General features: G+C 40.5%; 1 protein-coding gene across 11 annotated transcripts in view; it reads left to right on the top strand.

Annotated features, from left to right (window-relative positions):
• LOC124612799 (transcriptional repressor CTCFL) overlaps positions 1-22,832 on the top strand; it is a 146,217-nt gene that overhangs the window by 15,308 nt on the left and 108,077 nt on the right. For 8 of the 11 annotated variants that reach the window (XM_047141203.1, XM_047141206.1, XM_047141213.1 and 5 more), the window contains 6 exons: positions 6,608-6,754; positions 8,544-8,660; positions 8,780-8,889; positions 16,268-16,477; positions 16,558-16,670; positions 16,762-16,931. In XM_047141203.1, the coding sequence (XP_046997159.1) occupies positions 6,608-6,754; positions 8,544-8,660; positions 8,780-8,889; positions 16,268-16,477; positions 16,558-16,670; positions 16,762-16,931 (867 nt within the window). Of the gene's footprint in view, positions 1-6,481; positions 6,527-6,607; positions 6,755-8,543; positions 8,661-8,779; positions 8,890-16,267; positions 16,478-16,557; positions 16,671-16,761; positions 16,932-22,832 lie in introns of those variants that run through there. The other 3 variants (XM_047141209.1, XM_047141208.1, XM_047141211.1) reach the window with 3 other exon arrangements.

The following is a 22,832-nucleotide window of genomic DNA, read 5'->3' on the forward strand; positions in this document are numbered from 1 at the left end:
ATATTTCGTAAACCACATCAAATACTGACGAACCGATTCCACAGACCAAACGTGAGGAGAGGGGCTAGTGTAATTGTTTAATACAAACCATACAAAAATGCACGGAAGTATGTTTTTTAACATAAACCTACGTTTTTTTAAATGGAACCACGTTAGTTTTGTTAGCACATCTGAACATATAAACAAATATGTAATCAGTGCCGTTTGTTGCATTGTAAAATGTTAATTACATCCGGAGATATCGTAACCTAAAGTTGACGCTTGAAACCTCCGACGTTCAGACACATGAGTACACGGGACATTGTGAGAGCCGGTGGACTGAGTCAAAGTAGTGTCATGCGCATACTGCATTGTCACCCCTTTCACCCGTTTCATGTGTTGCTAAATCAGCAATTACATGGTGATGACTTTAATCATCGAGTGCAATTCTGTCAGTGGGCATTAACAGAGAATGCGTTGCAGTTCTACCTGTTTACCGATGAAGCGGGTTTCACAAACCACGGGGCAGTGAATCTACGGAACATGCATTACTGGTCTGTGGACAATTCTCACTGGCTCAGACAGGTAGAGCGACAGTGACTGTGGACTGTAAATGTATGGTGCGGAATCATTGGCGACCACCTCATTGGTCCTCACTTCATTGCAGGGGCCCAAACAGTTGCAACATACATCGCGTTTCTACAGAATGATCTGCCAACGTTGCTCGAAAATGTCCCACTGGAAACGCGTCAACGTATGTGGTATCAGCATGATGGTGCACCTGCACATTCCGCAATTAATTCTAGGCTGACCCTTGACAGGATGTTCGACGGGCGTTTCATAGGACGTGGAGGACGCATAAATTGGCCAGCCCGTTCTCCTGATCTTACACCTCTGGACTTATTTCTGTGGGGTACGTTAAAGGAGAATGTGTATCGTGATGTGCCTACAACCCCAGAGGATATGAAACAACGTATTGTGGCAGCCTGTGGCGACATTACACCAGATGTACTGCGGCGTGTACGACATTCGTTATGCCAGAGATTGCAATTGTGTGCAGCAAATGATGGCCACCACATTGAACATCTATTGGCCTGACATGTCGTGACACACTCTATTCCACTCCGTAATTGAAAACGGAAACCACGTGTGTACATGTACCTCACCCCTCATGGTAATGTACATGTGCGTCAGTGAATAAGACCAATAAAAAGGTGTTAGCATGTGGATGTAATGTGCTGTTCCAGTCTCTTCTGTACCTAAGGTCCATCACCGTTCCCTTTGGATCCCTACGTAATTCAGTGCTCTCTGATACACACGATCGAACAGCGGAGGAGTGGTACTCAAGCGTCAACTTTAGGTTACAATATCTCCAGATATAATTAACATTTTACAATGCAACAAATGGCACTGATTACATATTTGTTTATATGTTCAGATGTGCTAACAAAACTAACGCGGTTCCATTAAAAAAGAAAAACATAGGTTTGTGTTAAAAAACATACTTACGTGCATTTTTTATGGTTTGTATTAACCAATTACACTAGCCCCTCTCCTCATGTTCGGTCTGTGGAATCGATTTGTCAGTATTTGATGTGGTTTACGAAATACACCCAGCGGTAATGTTAGGTGACTCACCCTGTATATATATAAACTCTTTGCCTTTACAAATGTCTGCTTGTGTCTGTGTATGTGCCGTTGGATATGGGTGTGTGTGTGCGAGTGTATACCCGTCCTTTTTCCCCCTAAGGTAAGTCTTTCCGCTCCCGGGATTGGAATGACTCCTTACCCTCTCCCTTAAAACCCACATCCTTTCATCTTTCCCTCTCCTTCCCTCTTTCCTGATGAAGCAACCGTTGGTTGCGAAAGCTTGAATTTTGTGTGTATGTTTGTGTTTGTTTGTGTGTGTATCGACCTGGCAGCACTTTTGTTTGGTAAGTCACATCATCTTTGTTAATAGAGGGAAACATTCCACGTGGGAAAAATATATATAAAAACAAAGATGATGAGACTTACCAAACAAAAGCGCTGGCAGGTCGATAGACACACAAACGAACACAAACATACACACAAAATTCAAGCTTTCGCAACCAACAGTTGCTTCATCAGGAAAGAGGGAAGGAGAGGGAAAGATGAAAGGATGTGGGTTTTAAGGGAGAGGGTGTGTGGGACAGGTATACACTCGCGCACACACGCGCGCACGCACACACGCGCGCACGCACGCACACACACACACACACACGCACGCACACACACACACACACACACACACACACACACACACACACACACACGTGTGTGTGTGTGCGAGTGTATACCTGTCCTTTTTCCCCCCTAAGGTAAGTCTTTCTGCTCCCGGGATTGGAATGACTCCTTACCCTCTCCCTTAAAACCCACATCCTTTCGTCTTTCCCTCTCCTTCCCTCTTTCCTGATGAGGCAACAGTTTGTTGCGAAAGCTTGAATTTCATGTGTATGTTTGTGTGTCTATCGACCTGCCAGCACTTTCGTTCGGTAAGTCACATCATCTGTGTTTTATATATATATATATATATATATATATATATATATATATATATATATATATATACCTCAATGAGGAACTTGAAACTTCCAGTACAAGGCAGGAGCATGTAGAGGAGCTATGTCTCAAGTTTAAAAGAATAGTTGGCTATGCACTGGACAGTAGAACAGTTCATAATAGGAGGAATCTCCTTCGTGGTACAGAGACTACTGCATAATAAGTGCAAAACAAAGCTTAGGACTGTAGATAGAGAGATGCTGAATGAAACATGTTTAGCTGTCAGGAGAGCAATGCGTGATCCTTCAGCGACTATCACAGCAGAATATTGTTAAATGATCTTTCACAAAACCAAAGAAACCCTGGTTGCATGTAAAGGCTGTTAGTGGCATCAAAGTTAGTGTCCAGACTCTAGTGAGTGAGACACAAACTGAAATGCTTAACTCTTGTTTTCAAATATTTCTTTACAAAGGAAAACCCAGGAGAATTGCTCAAATTTAGTCCTTGTACCACTGGAAAGATGAGTGAAATCAGTATTAGTGTCAGTGGTGTTGAGAAACAGCTGAAATCATTGAAATTGAACAAAGCTCCATGGCATGATGGAACCTCTATCAGATTCTTTATTGAACTTGTAGCTGAGTTAGCCTCTCTTGCAACTGTAATCTGTCTTAGATCGCTCAAATAAAACACCTTGCCCAGTTGGTGGAACAAAGCACAGGAGACACCTGTCTACAAGAAGGGTAGTAGAAGTTATCCGCAAAACTACTGTCCAGTATCTTTGACTTCAGTTTGTCGTAGAATCTTGGAATGTTTTCTTACCTCAAACATGAGGTAAACTGACGACCACTTTGTTATTCTGATCCCAGAATAGTGTGTTGCACTTTGGTGAATGTTACATATTCGATTGTAAAATTAATTAGTCTTGACTTAATCTGGATGGATGATTGAAGACGATGTAAATGGAAATAGTCACAAAAGTTTAGTTATGGATGAGGCAGCTGGCTGGTTGAGATTTTTTTAAAAGTTTTTTTATTTTATTTTACCGGCGAAGACAATCAACATGAGGTAAGTTATAATGCGTACCACTTCCGTGGCATTTAGTGAGCTCCAAATTTCGTCTGCAGTTAACACTAACGGCAGCTCTGCTAGCAGTGTTTGAATTAAATTGGGCAAACTTGTGGTTCGTATGTTGAGCAGTTGTCAGGTGCATGTGCTATTTGCTGCAAGGAATAAATACCTCAACTTTGGCATCTGCACCATGAGGATGGTAGAAACTTTTACAGCACCCTGGATATTTATACAATCAAAAGTTCCCTTAATAAGTCCACCTGGATTTGGTAGAGACAGGCTGTCAGGGAGTACAAACACCTTTACAATTGGAATGGCTAAAGAAACTAACCAACCTAAAGGCTCCTACAAGAAAGAGAACACATCCAGTAAGCTCAAGTGTTGTGGTAGATTATGTAAAGAGAAGAGAGAACATTTTGGAAGATGTCACTGGGATTACATGTCATTCTGAAAATGATGAATACGTGGCTAGTCCCTGCTTACGGCAAAAGAAGAAAACAACAAATACATCATTGGGCTTCAGCTTTACAACACTCCTCACATTTGCACATATTGTTCTCATCTCTAAAGATCATTGAATGCTCAACATAACCGATTACTGGAAGAATGAGAAAAATGTAGGAGTGGCAGAAGTGTTGGATATTAGATAACTGCCAGGAAAATGCTATCATTTTTACCCTCACTTTCAGTAAGTCAGTGCTTCATGAGTATATTAAAACATGATTAAACCGCCTTAAGATTTGACTATGTTCGTTCAGTCTTGAACTATACCATCTGTCAACAAAGTTGCTCATGAACATGGAGCAACACATTTCCACCTCATGGGCTAATATAACAACGAAAATAATCAATTGCTGATAATATAATGTAAATGGACAGATAAAAAATCTAGTCGCCTAGCGGTGGCAGGGGAATACACACACAAAAGGATTTAACTCTTACAAGCTTTCAGAGCCACTGGCTCCTTATCCTGGCAGAAGTGTTGAAGGGGAAGGAAGAGGGTGAAGGAAAAGGAGTGAGAGGTTTAGGGAAGGGGGTACAGTTCAGAAAAGTCACCCAGATCCCCAAGTCACGGAGTTCAGAAAAGTCACCCAGAACCCCAGGTCAGGGGAGACTTACCAGACGGGATGAGAAGGAAACACTGATAGAGTGTTGGGGGCTGCCTTTTTTTTCTGTTTGGAGTAATAGAAATCGTGGGAGTGGCAAAAATGAGAGGCAGAGGGTGGAAAAAGATAGAAAACCGGAAGAAAAGCAGGGAAAAAAATCAGAAAAATTGGTTAACAAGAGGCAATGAGTGGGAGAGAACTTCTCGCCACAAGAGTGGTCTATATGATCCGAAAAAATGATTGGAAAAAAGCCCCCAACAATCAGTCTTTCCTTCTCATCCCATCCGGTAAGTCTCCCCTGACCGCCGGTCGCGGTGGTCTAGTGGTTCTAGGCGCGCAGTCCGGAACCGCGGGACTGCTACGGTCGCAGGTTCGAATCCTGCCTCGGGCATGGATGTGTGTGATGTTCTTAGGTTAGTTAGGTTTAAGTAGTTCTAAGTTCTAGGGGACTGATGACCACAGAAGTTAAGTCCCATAGTGCTCAGAGCCATTTGAACCATCTCCCCTGACCGGGGGTTCTGGGTGATTTTCTGAACTGTACCCCTTTCCCTAAACGTCTCCACTTCTTTTCCTTCACCCACTTCCTTCCCCTTCAACCCTTCTAACAGAAGAAGGAAGCACTGGCTCTGTAAGCTGGTAGATGTTAAATCCTTTTGAGTATGTTCCCCTGCCGCTGCTTGGTGAATAGATATTTTGTGTGTCCATTTACATTATATTTCCGTCTCATATTTATACAAATTACTGAGTGAGGTGTCAAGTTACAAGCAAGGTTGCCCTGTGTTTAATAAGGTAGAGCTAACACACGAATTAAGATTGCCCAACAAGTGATTGTGTGATGAGATAAGAAGGTGTACAAGGCACTAAAGCTTCCACGTTTAGTCATTTGAAAAATTTAAAGACTGAAGGTGGGAGAACAAATATTTAGGATAATAAGAGTTATCTTTGAACTATGAACATGTTTATTATGGTCGAAGAGCTCCCGCAAGCAACCTTACAACCTGATCTAGAATCTCTTGTGACAATGAAGGAGTAACAAGGATCATTGCACCCTGATCTATACTTACTTGACTACTCTGCAATTCACACTTAAATTCTTGTCAGACCATTCTCTGAACTACCTTCAGACTATTTCGCTACCGTTCCCCACTCTTAACAGCGTGTAGGAAAAATGAATACTTAAATCTTTCTGTTTGAGTTCTGGTTTCTGTTATTTTATTATGATGATCATTTCTCCCTATGCACATTGGTGACAATAAAATATTTTCACATTTAGAGGAGGAAGTTGGTGACTGAAATTTCGTGAAAAGATCATGCCACAACAAAAATGCTTTTGTTTAAGTGAGTGCCAGTCCAACTCACTTATCGTATCCATGACACTCTCTGTCCTATTCCGTGATGATGCAAAACCCATGCTTGTGAGGGAATGATTGTCTAGACTACATTTGGGGAGTATCTGTTCAATAGGTGCACACACCCTTCAAAGAGTCTATGTGATTTAGAGAATTGTTTACTCATTTGTTTGTTGTGTGATAGTAGCTATTGCACATGTGCAGGTCATAATTATATCTTGCTTGTTGACAACTTGAAGACTATATTTCCATTTTAACATATATTTGTTTTGTATTAACTGGAATGCTGTAAATTTGATTCCTTTTTTTGTTATCATTTCATTGTAGTCATTGAGCTCACCATCCATCCTTGATACTCTTGAGTGTATATTTTCCTACTTCATATTGTTAGGAACGTTTGGATTAAAGTGTTTAATGATGAATTTACTGGTATTCAGCATTCTCTGTTTCTTCTTTCAGTTGCCTCAGTTTACCTGTTTGCATTGTGACAGATGACAAGTTCAAGTTAGTATTACTGTGCAACAGAGAGAAAGAGAGAGAGAGAGAGAAATTTTTCTGTTTATTAAGATGTTGTGTGTTTTTAAGGACTTGCTTCGGCCTCTGCACTTACCGCTGTGCAGATCAAAATGGAAGGCCAAGAAAATCCTGAAACCATATCGGATATACAGAATTACCTGGAAACATTCAATAAAGAAATCCAAGGAGGAGAACAAACTGTTCAACATGTTACAGGTACCATAAACATAGTATTTTCAGTCTCTGTAGTCAAAAGTGTCCCTAAGGGAGCTGTAGAATTTAGCCAATGAGCTATGAATTGTAACCCCTTAATATATTGATTTTTATACAAATTATATTCCAAAAAATAATATTTTTTATTAATGATATATGTCCTATAATGAATGACATTACATGTATACCTGTAAAGTAGCTTTTAAAGCTCAAAATAATGAGTTACAAATTTTCAACAATCACCATTAATAGTATCTGGAGTATACTCATGCACCGATCTGTGACTAAAGTATCCTGAAACATAGTCATTTTTTAGTTTCTGCGTGTATGTGAAATTAAACCATATGTTCCACAATGGTTTTCTGTGAATTGAATTGAAATCTTGGAGGAGCGGTGTGGAGTACAAGACTTCACTTTCTTTCCTTCTCATCCCATCCTGTAAGTCAAGCCTGACCCAGCGTTCTGGGTGACTTTTCCAAATCCTCCCCATTTCCTAAACTTCACCAGTCCTTTTTCCTTCTCCTGTCTTCTTTCCCTTTCAACCCTTCTGCTGGAAGAAGGAGCCATTGGCTCCGAAAGCTTGCAAATTTCTATATCTATATATGGTGTTCTCGTGCTGCTGCTTGGTGAAAGGATTTTGTATCTGTCACATTATAGAAACATTATTAAGTAGTGGAAGCAGCATTTAATATAAAGTAGATGATATGAACTGCAGACTTGAATAATCTTGGATCTGAAAGTAATTTAAGAAATAAATCATGTACAGTATGTTTCTCATTGGACTGCAACATTGCAGTTGTGGTTGCAGAAAGCTAGAAAATGTGAATGTTCTAATGAGTAATTTTAACAATTCTTCCAGTGTAACATGATGTCATTGGCAGACATTTTGCCAAGGTTGTTTTGACTACACTGCAAAAGTTTCACTGGGAAGTCCTTACACATTCTCCATGCAGTTCCTGCCTCTCCCCATGTGATTTCCATATTTTTGGGAGCACTGAAGAATGACATTCATGGCCATTGGTTTGATTTAGATGAAGAGGTGCTCTCCTGGACACTGTCATGGTTCCATAGGCAACCGTAAACGTTTTTCTGCAGTGGGATAAATGTATGAACAATTATGATGATTGCTTTTGGAATAATAAACAGTCTACTTACTTTTTTCCATCTGTATGGTTTTCATTTGACTGCCACGTATGGTTCTTTATTAACTTCTGTAAATTTCTTCAGGAGATATTCATAAGTGGACTGTGTTATATTCTTTTAATATGTTAAATTCCTTTTCCTTTTGTGTTAGAGAAACCTCCAGATTTACTACTGAACACTCAACAGATAATTTTTTCCATCACTATTTTGTATTTCTTCAAGAACTTTAATTTGCAAGACATATATCTTCTCTTGTGCATAAGTGAATCTTTTCAGTTGTTCTCTATTACATGCCGTACACATGTACAGCATTACTACTAATTGTTATGTAATTAAGATTATTTTCATGGTCAGATAACACTTGCATTCTGTGCATAAATTCCCCCTTAACAATCTTTCTGGAGCACATATTAAGTATGGAATGATAATATGATAATGACCTATACCACATCAATGTGTGGAGCACAGTCACATGTAACAGAAAACAGCATTCACAATCAAGATACATTCTTTTTCAGTAGCCTTACCCTGTACCCTCTTTCACTGTGATTACAGATTGCAAAAGCAGTATGAAGTCATAGTTGATGTTTGTTTTTTTCCATCCTAGATGTTATATTTGGAATAATCTCACCTTATGAACTGTTTTCAGCTGAAGTAGTTACCACTGAAGAAAATGCCGAGGAGGGAACTTATTTTGTGGACCAGTCAGGTCATTACTATTATCAAGCAAATGGTGATCAGCAGCCAGTTATGACAGTTGTATCAGGTCAGCAAGTTCTCATTTTTCTTCTTTGTGTAATAATATTCTTATTTTGATTTGGTTTCACTCAAACATGTATTTAATACATTTATTGTGCCACACATACTGATACTCACTTATTGCAGAGACATCAGCAGAAGTAACAGATGGGGCTTCAGAAGCAACATATGTAACTATGCCTCAGGAGAGTACTCATGTTGAAGAAACCATTACAGGGTTGGAGTCATCTCAGGAGGTACTGTTAAATTATACTACTTCTCAGCACTTTTCACCTTACAGAGTATTTCATCTTATTGATAGAAAAACTATGGTAGATGGTGATGCTAAAGATATGTAAGTCCACATTTAACATGTGTGCAGTTGATGGTGATAGAAAATGACAGCGAATTAACCTCCCAGTAGCTGCCGAGAGGTCTACATCTACATCTACATTTATACTCCGCAAGCCACCCAACGGTGTGTGGCGGAGGGCACTTAACGTGCCACTGTCATTACCTCCCTCGTCGTGTACGGTTCGTGGGAAGAACGACTGCCAGAAAGCCTCCGTGTGCGCTCGAATCACTCTGATTTTACATTCGTGATCTCCTTGGGAGATATAAGTAGGGGGAAGCAATATATTCGATACGTCATCCAGAAACGCACCCTCTCGAAACCTGGACAGTAAGCTACACCGTGATGCAGAGCGCCTCTCTTGCAGAGTCTGCCACTTGAGTTTGCTAAACATCTCCGTAACGCTATCATGCTTACCAAATAACCCTGTGACGAAATGCGCCGCTCTTCTTTGGATCTTCTCTATCTCCTCTGTCAACCCGACCTGGTACGGATCCCACACTGATGAGCAATACTCAAGTATAGGTCGAACGAGTGTTTTGTAAGCCATCTCCTTTGTTGATGGACTACATTTTCTAAGGACTCTCACAATGAATCTCAACCTGGCACTCGCCTTACCAACAATTAATTTTATATGATAATTCAACTTCAAATCATTCCGTACGCATACTCCCAGATATTTTACGGAAGTAACTGCTACCAGTGTTTGTTCCGCTATCATATAATCATACATTAAAGGATCCTCCTTCTTTCTATGTATTCGCAATACATTACATATGTCTATGTTAAGGGTCAGTTGCCACTCCCTGCACCATGTGCCTATCCGCTGTAGATCTTCCTGCATTTTGCTGCAATTTTCTAATGCTGCAACTTCTCTGTATGCTAGAGCATCATCTGTGAAAAGCTGCATGGAACTTCCGACACTATCTACTAGGTATTTATGTATATTGTTAAAAGCAATGGTCCCATAGCACCCCCCTGTGGCATGCCAGAGGTTACTTTAACGTCTGTAGACGTCTCTCCATTGAGAACAACATGCTGTGTTCTGTTTGCTAAAAACTCTTCAATCCAGCCACACAGCTGGGCTGATATTCCATAGGCTCTTACTTTGTTTATCAGGCGACAGTGTGGAACTGTATTGAACACCTTCCAGAAGTCAAGGAAAATGGCATCTACCTGGGAGCCTGTATTTAATATTTTCTGGGTGTCATGAACAAATAAAGCGAGCTGGGTCTCACACGATCGCTGTTTCCAGAGTCCATGTTGATTCCTGCAGAGTAGATTCTGGGTTTCCAGAAATGACATGATACATGAGCAAAATACATGTTCTAAAATTCTACAACAGATCTATGTCAGAGATCTAGGCCTATAGTTTTGCGTATCTGCTCGAAGACCCTTCTTGAAAACTGGAACTACCTGTGCTCTTTTTCCAATCATTTGGAACCTTCCATTCCTCTAGAGGCTTGCGGTACATGGCTGTTAGAAGGGTCATCGTGCAAGCACCTGCGTGGTGTTCTGTTTTGCAGGGAGAGTAGTTTACAGCTTCTCTTCAGTTGTGTGCTGCCTGCTAAATAACAGAATTGCCATGTTTGCTGTTCTGAATAACAAGTTTTTGTTTTTGATGTTCTAACAGTGGAAGCAAATTGTGAATGTTAAATTAGCATGTAGCACAGGAAAGATCAACCACAATAAACAGAATAAGATGACAGTATGGCCAGAAATGTCCACCAGCGAGAAACGGGGTGAGGCAGGGCCTCAGAGAAGACAATAACAAAATGAAGAAAGAGTTCCATATTGTGAGCAATATCTGAGGTTCATCCATTAAGCTGGAAACAACTGGATAGAGACCTACAATGATTTGACTGGTGAACTTCAATACCAGCCCGAGATGACACCGATGGAGAATGATACCACACTTTGAATGACCAGGACACTGTGAGGAAGAAGATGAAGGAGTACCCCATTGAAGAACCAATTAGAACAGTTCTTCAGAATACAATGCCAGGAGTTAAGGCCCTGCTATGTGGACTAAAATGGATATTCAATGTGAAAACAGTGCATCAAGTTCTGTTAAACTTCAGATTTAATGCCATGGCAAGACTTCACAGTCAAACAAATAAGGAGAAACCACCACTGTTTATTCTGGCTGTAGATCCATCGGAAGATGTGGCTAGTTTGAAGAAGGTAGAAGAAATCTTCAAGGTCATGTACCTCATGGCCCTTGATGTCAAGACTGAACCCCTCCCAGCAGGATTTGACATTAAACCACTGTGTTTTAAATGTGAAGGGTAAGGACATAGTGAAATATTACACGTGCTCCCCAGGTAATGCTAAATGAGCTGGAACGAATTGGCAGTCAGATCAGATATTGGATTTCCTGGCTACAAACATTCAGACAAATGAAAATCAAGTTATTGTATTTAGATAAAGATAGAAAAAGTTTTTCCTTCTGGGCATCAGAAAAATTTTGCACATAAACAAACTGTGAAAAAATAATGGTTTCCAGAACAAATGATTATTTCATTTAAGAGAAGGTTATGAAACTGAACACTTAATGGGTTGATGATGTCACCTTCAGACAGTGTAGGTACAACAGAACAGAATTAAAGGCAAATAACAGAATTGTTCCACTTCAACAGTTAAAGAGAAAAAGCCATTCCTTAAGTCACTGAGGAGAGAACTATGACATTAATAATAGGAAACAGCAGAGCAAGTGAATGGTTACTCTGCACTTGGTTGGGCCTGTTTGCATTACTGTTTTTGCTGTCCTTCTCACCTACATCATTGTGATCCTCCTCATGTTAGCACTCAGTTTATTCTCTTATAAATGGTACACATCCTGGCATCCAACATCCGATGTCTTTAAAGGAAGTTAAATACTTTTAGCTAGCATTAATTTAGCTTCATCTACCTGGTAAGAATTAAGCTACCTACCAGCCAGCCAAACAGGTGACAGCAGCGTTAAGCCCCTACATTGGTAAATGTATGCTCTACACCTTTGTAACCAGCGCCTTATAGTGGGCTTTGATGTGGTTTCCCTTTTCACCATAGTGGCAGTTGCCAATTGCCTCAGCAATGACTAACTTCCTCAAATTCACCCTCATATCTACATTCTTTCTCATTGGTGTTAACTATTATGAACAAACGGAGGCATCGCCTTGATATGCCCTCTGTGACTGGTTGTGGCAAAGTTATTCATGGAGGATTTTGAAGAGAAAGCTCTGGAAAAAGCTACATTGAAGATGACATCCTTTTTCAGGTATATTGATGACACATTTGTTGTATGGCCACATGGAAGTGAAAGGCTTCCAGGGTTTCTCCAAGATCTGAAGTCTCTGTGCCACAAGATCAAATTTGCTATGCAGGAGGAATGGAATGATGAACACCCTTTTCTGGATGCCCTAGTCAGGCATAAAGTGCACAATTGTATAGTACACAGTATGTACTGGAAAACCACCGACACTGATTTGTATTTCCATGCCTCCAGCTGCCATCATCTGTCCATGCAATGAAGGATAAAGAAAGCCTACCAAGGCTGCGCAGCCACCTTAACAGCTTATTCAAGAAAATGAATGTGGGGGAAGACAAATCAGATGTGCTTCCAGACAGAAGACACAGGCCCAGCAAATAGAAAACGACGAGGAGCACGACAGTGGCGTATTTGTCATACACCGATAAAGTATCAAACAATATCACCAGAATCTTGATTCAGTGTAACATCAGATGTGTTTTCTGTCTACCCTCAAAAAGCGTACTCTGTTAGGGACAGTGAAGGATGACTTCCGGTCCATAAATGCAAAGGCAGAAACGCATACATCAGGTGGACTGTGCAGACAGTCAAAGAAAGGTAGAAGGAGCACAGGAGATGCTCTAAACTTGAACAACCAACAAAATCTGCAGTTGCAATAGTGTTATGGCAGACCTCATTGTCTTGGGTCTGTATTCTAAGTGTGTAAGTGTGGATGTTGCAATGTGAGTGACCTGATCAGTAGGTACACTCTCAGTAAAGCACGGTATCAGCACTCAGCCGACTGGAGTCACAACATCAGCCAAGAGCAACTTCCGCACCCTGCGGGGGCCTCATAAGCACTGAGGGGCTGAATCTCATATCCAGTACATGACAATCGCATTCCCCCATCACTCCGCCCGATGCACCATGTGATTGGGTAGTGAGGGAAGGGGTGGGTAGCAATAAGAGTATAAAGAGGGCAAGATGTAGCAAAGACATTCATTCTACAGGTATCACTTGAAGGTGCGGCAAGGTAAGCTGTTGACATATTGTGTGTTACATAAACAACTGAACCTGTCTGGACATCTGAGAGCAATAGAAACTGTTGATTTGCCAGGAAAGCCTGTAATATCATGTCAGCAAGTTATTGACATATGGTAGTTTGCCCAACCTTTCATGGAACAATCTTATATTTCACAAGACGGTTAGTATTCCGAATTCAAATACTGCTTACAGTGAACTTTTATTTTTCCACTGTCTTGTATAGTAAATTTCAGAATTTTATAGCAATGAGTAATTGACTTTCCAGAGGAATGTCATGGCAACTTTTTGTCTCATTTTCTAAAGTGTCAGCATGAGTGACAAGTTTACCACATTGTTTCTAATTTGTTGAAAATTAAGGAATTTAGGATTATTTCCTATTTATTTACTTAGTTTAGTGTTAGTAACCATGAGCCCTTTGTTTTGAAAGTCATAGTTTGTATCACACACTGTTCCAATTATAACAGTGTAATAATAATAATAATAATAATAATAATAATAATAAGCAGGTAATTTTCAGTCTTTCTTAGGGTTCTTATTATTTTTTCAGTGTTTCTTCATTTTCTCCCCGAAAGACTTCTTTTGTTCCTTCTTTGGTCCACTGGTCAGTATGGTTTTGGTTCCGTCTCTGGAGTAAACTTCCACTCTTCAATTTCACTTCTGAATGTATTCATGTCTGATGAGTTTTTTACGTCAATTTTTGTTTTTGTCAAATCCTTCTTAACTTCAGTTACCCAGGGTATTGATGCTTTAAGTGATGTCACATAGTCCAATTGACGTTTTGTTAGTCTGTTTCCAGGTAATCTGTCTAGGTGTCCATAGAACTTTATTCGTCTCTTTCTGATATCAATTTCAATGTTTGATATTTTTTGTGTTGTCTCGAAGGTTTGCAGACTGTATCAATCTTGTGTCTATCGTGATCCCAGAATTTTTCTAATATCTAGACCTGTTGGTTCAATAATTTCATCAAGATACTTAGTGTTTCATTCTGTTGATTTCACTATAATTTGTTTTAAGTTTCCAGATATCCAACTTGGAACATATGAATTCAGTCTTCTCAAAAGTGATTTGCAGGCAAGCCTTCTCTGCACTTTCTTTGAGGGTCTTGATTTGTTTTGCTGCTGTTCCTTTACTGTCAGTTAGAATCACTTAGTCATCTGAAAACCCTAAATATGGAATGTTCAATTTTCCTTGACCTCTTCCTAGTTTGATTGGCTTCCAAAAGTTTTGTTTTCTTAGTTCCATTTCACATTCTTTCATTCCTTTGTCTAAAAGTATGCTTAATTGTAGAGGTGAGATCCCATTTCCTGTCTTACTGCTGTTCTAAGAATGGTTCTGAAATTTCATCTATAAATTTAATTTTTGATTTGGTTTCTGTCAGTATGTGTTCAATCAGATTTCAAGTTTGGATGTATGGTTCTCATTCTTTTAGAATATTGCATAGAGATTGTTTGTTTATAGAATCATATGCTTCTTTTGCAGACTATTGGTTTCGGTGTGATTGGTTTAATTTTTAAAATAGTTTTAAGATTAAAGTTCTGTTCTGGGCATGATCTGTTTGGTCGAAAGCCTGCTTGGTATTTGAAATTGTATGTTCTAGATGTTCTTGTGCCCTCCTTAGGACACAGATGAATAGAATTTTGTAAGTGACCAGCAAAAGTGAAATGCCTCTGTACTTGTTTACATCTGATCTCTCTCCCTTTTTGCAAGTGAACATTTCCAATCGTCTGGAATATTTTCTGGCTGCCAAATTTTTTGGGTGACTTGAGTGATTTCTTTTAAGGAATTTGGACTCAGTTGAGCTTTCATTGGTTTGTTCTGGTTGTAATCCTGTTTTAATCTGGGGAATCTCGTACTTGGCTGTGAGCACTTTAGAAGTTTTTGGAAATATTTGGCTAAGTCTTGACAATTTTCTTTGTTAGTTAGTCTCAGTTTTCCGTCTTGTTTCGTGGAACAGAGGTTTCATGGAGTGTATCCTTTGATTTGATTTGCAAATGTTTTGTGAAAGTCGTGTGTTTTGTGGTTCCTAAAGTCTTCTTCGACTAATTTTAAATGTTCGTTAAGATATTTTCTTTTAGTTTGTCAAAGTATTTTAGCTGTTTGTTTTCTGACTTCAAAAAATTTCTCTTATGGTGGTTTCTGATTTGTCCCAATCGTAGTTTAAGAAGGCTCGTTGTCTCTCTTTTACTGTGTTATCACAATTTGGACTTTTTTCTTTAATGGGATCAGTTCTCTTGCCATTTGTATAATTTTTGTTTGGAAATTTCTCCAGCTGTTTGTAGGTTGTTTTTTTTCCCATGCTTCTGTAATTTTTGATTCTTGAATTTTTTCATATCAAATTGGGGAATTAATGGTCTTTTCTTTCAACATTTCCCTTTTTGGTGTGAATTAAATTCTGACTCCAGTTAGATAGTGGACAGAATCTACATTTTCCTCTCTGCGGAACTGAACGTCATTTATTTCCCTTTGGAAATCAGAGGAGATTGCAGCACGGTCTATTTGAAATTCAGCTACCTAAAGGATTGGGGATTGCCATGTTTTTTGTTTCATAGGGTTTTTTGGTTGGTAGGACATGTACTAAGGCATCAAGGGATCACCAATTTAGTACTGGAGGGCAGCGTGGTGGGTAAAAATCGTAGAGGGAGACCAAGAGATGAATACACTAAACAGATTCAGAAGGATGTAGGTTGCAGTAGGTACTGGGAGGTGAAGAAGCTTGCACAGGATAGAGTAGCATGGAGAGCTGCATCAAACCAATCTCAGGACTGAAGACCACAACAACAACAACAACAACAACAACAATTAGGTTTTTTTGAATATATATTTTTCCTCTCTTTTTCCAATTTGTGCGTTGAAATCACTGAGAAGAATTTTTACATCCTCCTTTGTAATTTTGGACATTTCAAAAGTTTTTTCCCAAAATTGTTTTGTCTTCTTTATTTTTATTTATTTATTTATTTATTAATTTATTAATTGTGAGATGCATTTGAGTGACAAAATTACATCTTTCTAGGCTGTGACTGCCAATGGAGCTGATACTAGTATGATTCTAAACACAACAGATACATATCAGACAGTCACAATAGTACCATCAGATACAAATCCAGGAGAGGTCTCATATGTTCTCATTGTGCAGCAACCTGATGAAAAGGATGACAAAACTGATGACCAAGATCTCACTGTCTATGACTTTGACGAAGGTGAAGAAGGTGGGATTGCAATGGTATGTGCTTTTGAATTAGTTCATTCAGCACTAAAAAATATTTGTGGACCCCTGTTTCACATTAATTTTGTTGATTTCAGGAGTCAGGTGATGAAGACGACAAAACTAAGATTATTAAAATCTTGCCCAAGAAGTCACAGACTGTAACACAAGCTCATATGTGTAATTATTGCAATTACACAAGCCCAAAAAGGTGAGACTTTATCCTCAGAATGTCATATTCCAACAAGTAACCTGCAGTAGACAAGAGGGATGCAATTTCTGACAAATTTATACTGTTTCAGATACTTACTTTCCCGCCACATGAAGTCACACTCTGAGGAACGGCCACACAAGTGCAGTGTTTGTGAAAGAGGATTCAAAACTTTAGCATCTCTTCAGAACCATGTCAATACACATACTGGCACTAAGCCTCACCGTTGTAAATTTTGTGACAGTGCTTTTACAACATCAGGTAAATAATATCTGTCAGCTTATTTTTTAAATAAACATTACACTTCTCACTCATAAATGCAAGAGTACTATCAGAACAAGGGTTTTACTAAAAGCAATGAAAAGAAAACATTATTTAACCAGAAAAAAATGCAGTGTGTCAGATGAACATATAAAAAAATATGGATTAGTATAATTTTATCAACAAGTGACTCTTCAGTTTTTTCAGACATTCTTGCCCTGTTTGATCCTTAGTTGTCCTAACCTTCCATGTGCAAATTTACCTTTATACCCCTTTTTTTAATTAATAAGTCTCCACATAAATATAAAAAAATGGACCAGTGATGAAGTTTCTTTGTCTTATTCTGATGTTGCATTGGAAAGTATTTTCCATATGTTGTCATTTTTAGTGGCATAAACTATTTGTTTGTGGTTCAAAGAGGGTCAGTAGTAGGTAACAAACATTTTTCTGTGTATGGTGTTAAATTTGTTAAAATATTTGAAAATTTCAAGTTGTACATGGTGAAATAGAGAGCAACTATGCCATTGGTTTCGCATATTACTTGAGACCATTGGGGTTCTTGGGTTCTTTGCGGAAAGAGACCAGACATCGAGGTCATCGGTCTCATCGGATTAGGGAAGGACGGGGAAGGAAGTCGGCCGTGCCCTTTCAAAGGAATCATCCCGGCATTTGCCTGAAGCGATTTAGGGAAATCATGGAAATCCTAAATCAGGATGCCCGGACGCGGGATTGAACCATCGTCCTCCCGAATGCGAGTCCAGTGTCTAACCACTGCGCCACCTCGCTCGGTACTTGAGACCATTCCCAGAACATCTTCACAATAGGTCATCTTATATTAAATACATTTCTTTAGAGAACTCCCCACATTATCAGTACCTGTGCAAACACACAGGGGTGGTGGAAATAGGAGGAGTTATGAGATGGGGAGGAGCAAAGATAGCAAGTTACAGGCTGCTGCTGCCTGGTGGAGCATGCAGGGACCTGGTGGGAACAGGATAGGGCTGTCAGATGCAGTGTCGGGAGGCTGTGCTGGGAGCGGAGGAGGTGGGGGTGGGGGTTGCGAAAGAGAGATAGATAGAGAGAGAGAGAGAGAGAGAGAGAGAGAGAAGTAAAGAAGGGGAAAAGAGTTACAGGTGCACTGGCTGGATTGAAGACATATATATATGTAGTACTGGAGTGGGAACAGGGAAGGGGATAGGTGGGTGGGAGACTGCGACCAACAATGGTATAGGCCACAGGGGTTACAGGAATGAAGGATATGTTGTACGGAGAGCTTCCACCTGTACAATTCAGAAAAGCTGGTGTAGGTAGGGATAATCAAGATGGCCTGGGCTATGTAACAGTCAAAGTGAAGTGCATCATATTGCGTAGCATGTTCAACAACTGTATGTTCCAGATGTCCCTTAGCCACAGTTTGGTGACAGCCATTCATGCATGCAGAAAGTTTGCTAGTAGTCATGGCCATGTAGAAAGCAGTATTTTGTTTGTAACTACTGCACTTCTGCTGCCAACCAGTTGCCTCATGTCTCATATCTGTGCAGAAGACCTAGATGAAAGACCTGTCCCATATGTCTTCCAACTACAGCTACTCCAGTCCTGTCACAGATATCTCCTATTCCATCAGAGGCAGGGCTACCTGTGAAAGCAGCCATGTGATCTTTTTAGCTACACCCACTATGCCACTTTCTGTCTGATTGTGACAGCTAACAACTTGTCCATCTGCATGGATGGCCAGTGCTAAACTGTGGTCAAAAGACAGCTAGACCACCCAGTTTCTGAACATGATATGCTTCACTTTAGTGACTGCTATATATCCTGTGTCATCCGGATTTTTTCTGCTGACATCAGCTTTTCTGAATTGTACAGTTGCAGGTGAGAACTCTCCCTACAACATATCCTTCATTCCTGTAACCCCTCTGGCCTGTATCTTTGTTAGTCTCTGTCTCCTACCCACCTATCCCCTTCACTGCTTCCACTCCAGTACTACATATATCTTCTACTCCACTAAAGCACAAGTCCTTTCCCATTCTCTACTTCTCTCCTCACTCTTCTCCCTCCTCCTCTACCCCCCCCCCCCCCCCCTCCCTCTTTTCCCTCAGCACAGACTCCCAACATTGCAACTAACAGCCCTATCCTGTCCCCATCAAATCCCTGCACACTCCGCCAGGCTGCACTAGTATCTTCCCCGCATTTGTACCCTGCTATTCTTCTCCCTCCGCCTCATGCTTCCGCTTCCTCCTCCTTACCCCCATCACCCATCCCAGCGATTGTTTGTTTGTTAGATGCAGGCATAGTTGGGCTCTGAGACAATGGCCGTGTGTGTGTGTGTGTGTGTGTGTGTGTGTTTTTTTTCGTTGTACCTATCTGCGACTCAGTGCATCATTTACATAGTGAGTAGCAGTCTGTCCTTTCCATATTGTTATTCCATTCTGGACTTTCCATTCTTTAATAAGTTGTGAAATAGAATTGCTAGCCAGTACTTACTAGCTGCAGGAGGTGAAATGTATAGTACTGCCAATAGACACACTGTCTAACTTTCAGCTCTAATAATTCCTTTGGTGGGTAGGAGAAAGGGGTATGTTGGGGAAGTCTTCTGAAAGCAGGGTAGTGTGTTCTTTTTATTTATGTCAGTGGCTCTGTAGATTTCACCTGAAGGTCAGTTTTGATAAGCCATTTTGTCTCATAACTGACCAGTGTGATTCTTTATGTGAGGCCATTGCTGATTCCTTACCCTGTACTTGTTCACCAAAGCTACAGCTTCTTATGCAAGCACCTTGATGTCAAGAAGACGTTAAACTGTAATCCTCCTTACATTTTTTCCCTATCAAAAATTTGTTGCAATGCTGCCTGGTGAAAGAAATATCAGTAGGAAACAGTCATGTATACTATTTCTCTTGCAACATTTTATCTGTGCACATTAAAAACCTTCATACTATGTTATTGACAAAATACACTGTTTAGTTAGAATTAATTTCTGTATCAGTTAATAAGAAAGGCCTCCCCAAAACTTAAAAGTACAACATTAAATGCATTCTGTCACTAATTTTGTTGTAAATGTTAAGACAAACTCTCCCTCAAATGTTTGTCAGTACTGGCAACTTGTATGTTTGACACCTACACTGTTTTGTAACAGTTACTTAGAATTTACTAAGCCAATTCACAATAAAGCTAAAAATGAAAAAGATGAAAGGGACAACTTGTCCATTATTTGTGTCGTATATTAAAGGCAGAGGACAAACATTTAGGTGTCCCAATAGATTGGGAAACTGGAAAATTTTCATTAAATAATGAAGCATGGTATGTTACACAGATGACATGTAGGAGGAAACTTTATAGATTACATAATAATTACTCAGTTCGTTCTGGAACATCAGAACTGCTGCAGAATCACATGGTACTGTTGTGTGGCAACTTTGTTACCATCTAAAATCGGTACATACCGGTATGCAAGATAGGGTTATACAAGGGTCATAGTGTCTCCTTTTGTCAGCAAAACTGTGTTGTTACTGACCTGGTATTACAATTCTTTTGTGTAGAATATTCCGAATCATGTTTTATAGATTAGGAATGTAGTGGGGAAAAAAGTGTAATTTTATGTATGAAATGCATCCACTCTTTTTAAAAAGATAAATCAGTGTTTGTAATTATGAAAACCCCGATAGGAAAATTGAATGTCCAGTCATTATCGTAGTTTACAACATGTTGCTGTAAATACAACTCTGTGAAACAAATCAAACAATGGAAAGTTCTGGGTGGAATGTTAACAATGTGTAAAGGATAGATTACTATCCACCAGATAGTCCCAAACAAAACAATGAAAAAGACTGCTAAAATAATTAAGCTTTTCGACAAAGTCCTTCTTCCAAAATAGAAAACACACACACACACACACACACACACACACACACACCTGCTGTCTTCTGGCACTGCGGCCTTCCTGACTGCAAATGCATCTGACGTGATCAGTAATGTGCTGGGCTGTGGGATGTCCCTGCACCCTCCCACAGCTAGCAGTGTCTTCCCCAAATTGCACCTTGCCTGTTCCATGCCTCCTCCTTATCTCTAGCACCCACGCCAGCCGATTGCTGTCCACATCACGTTGCACACAGTCAGACAGGCCTCAGTGCCCAGAGGCAGTGGCCTCTCCCTCACCCCCCACCCCTACCATTGCCTACACTCCCAACACCTGACTCACACTCAACGTACAAAACATACAACCTCCTTCCCAGTCATAATGATCAACTACATCTTCATCCACAATTGCTTCACCTATGCAGGCATCACTTACAAACAAATCAGTGGTACAGCAATGGGCGCCCAGATGACACCATCCTGTGCCAGTGTATTCATGGACTGTTTAGAGGAATACTACTTAACCACCTAAAATCTCAAACCCCTCACCTAGTGTGGATTAACTGATGACATATTTGTAACCTGGACTGAGGCTGAGGACACCCTATTCACGTTCCTCCTGAACCCCAACATCTTCTCCGTCATTCGCTTCACTTGGGTCTCCTCAATCCAGTAAAACATCTTCCTCGATGTTGACCTCCACCTCAAGAATGGCCTCATCAGTCCACCTCCATCCATATCAAACCTACTAATCACCAGCAGTACTTCTACTACAACAGCTGCCACCAATTCCATACCAAGAAGTCTCTTACATTCAATCTAACCACCCGTGGCCATCACATCTGTAGTGAAGAGCTGTCCCTCTCCAAATATACCAAGTGTCTCGTTGAGACCTCCACAGACTGAAATTACCCTCCCAACCTTGTAGAGAAACATATCTCCTGTGCCTCTTTCCTCCAGTCCCGCAACACCTCCCACATTCCCACCGTTCAGCCAAAAAAGTAGTAGTCCTGTCATGACTCAGTAGCACCTAGGACTGGCAGCTGAATCATATTCTTTGCCTGTGGTTTTGACTACACCCTGAAATGAGGAATATCCTACCCACTATTCTTCCCAACCCTCCCACACTGGTATTCCACGACCCAACAAAACTACACAGTAGCCTTGTTCATCCCTACTCAACCCCTGCTCCCAGCCCCATGCCTCATATTCCTGCAATAGACTTAGATGCAAGCCCTGTCACATACATCTTCCCACCATTGCCTACTCCAGTCCAATCATGGGCATTACCTATCCATTCAAAGGCAGGGCTACCTATGAAAGCAGTCATATGAACTACAAACTAAGCTGCAACCCCTGTGCTACTTTCTACATGGGCATGACAACCAACAAGTTGTCTGTCTGCATGAGTGGCCATCAACAAACTGGACCACCCAGTTGCTAAATATGTTTCCCAACACAATGTACTTCACTTCAAGGGCTGCTTCACAGCCTGCACCATCTGGATCCTTCCCAACAACACCAGCTTTTCTGAATTGTGCCGGTGGGAAACTCTCCCTGTAATATATCGTACATTCCAGAAACCCTTCTGGCCTTAAACTTTGCTAGCCCTCGCCTTCACCTCCTTATCACCTTTTCTGACCCCATTCCAGCACTGCATAGTCTTCTATTCCAACAAAGCAGCACTAGTCTTTTTCCACTCCTCTGCTTCTAGTCTTTTCCATTCCCCTCCCCACTTCATCTCTGCCTCCCTCAAACATCCCAACTACATCTAACAGCCCTATCCCGTCTCCACGTCATCTCTGCACCTTCCCCTGCTGCTACTGTGCTGTCCCTCCCTCTCCTGTCCTCAACCTCCTCCATATCTCAACCAGCCACGAGGCGCAGTTCGACCTGAGTGGCCAGAGAATGTGGTCATTCGTGTGTGAGCTATACTTGTGTGAAAGTGTGTGTGTTTTCTACTTGAGAAGAAGGCCTTTTGGCCGAAAGTGTAAATTTATAGCAGTCTTTTTATCATGTCATATCTTCTGAACTAAGCCTTGAACAGGG

The sequence above is a fragment of the Schistocerca americana genome, chromosome 4 (genome assembly GCF_021461395.2).
Source record: "Schistocerca americana isolate TAMUIC-IGC-003095 chromosome 4, iqSchAmer2.1, whole genome shotgun sequence".
NCBI classification, from domain to species: domain Eukaryota; kingdom Metazoa; phylum Arthropoda; class Insecta; order Orthoptera; family Acrididae; genus Schistocerca; species Schistocerca americana.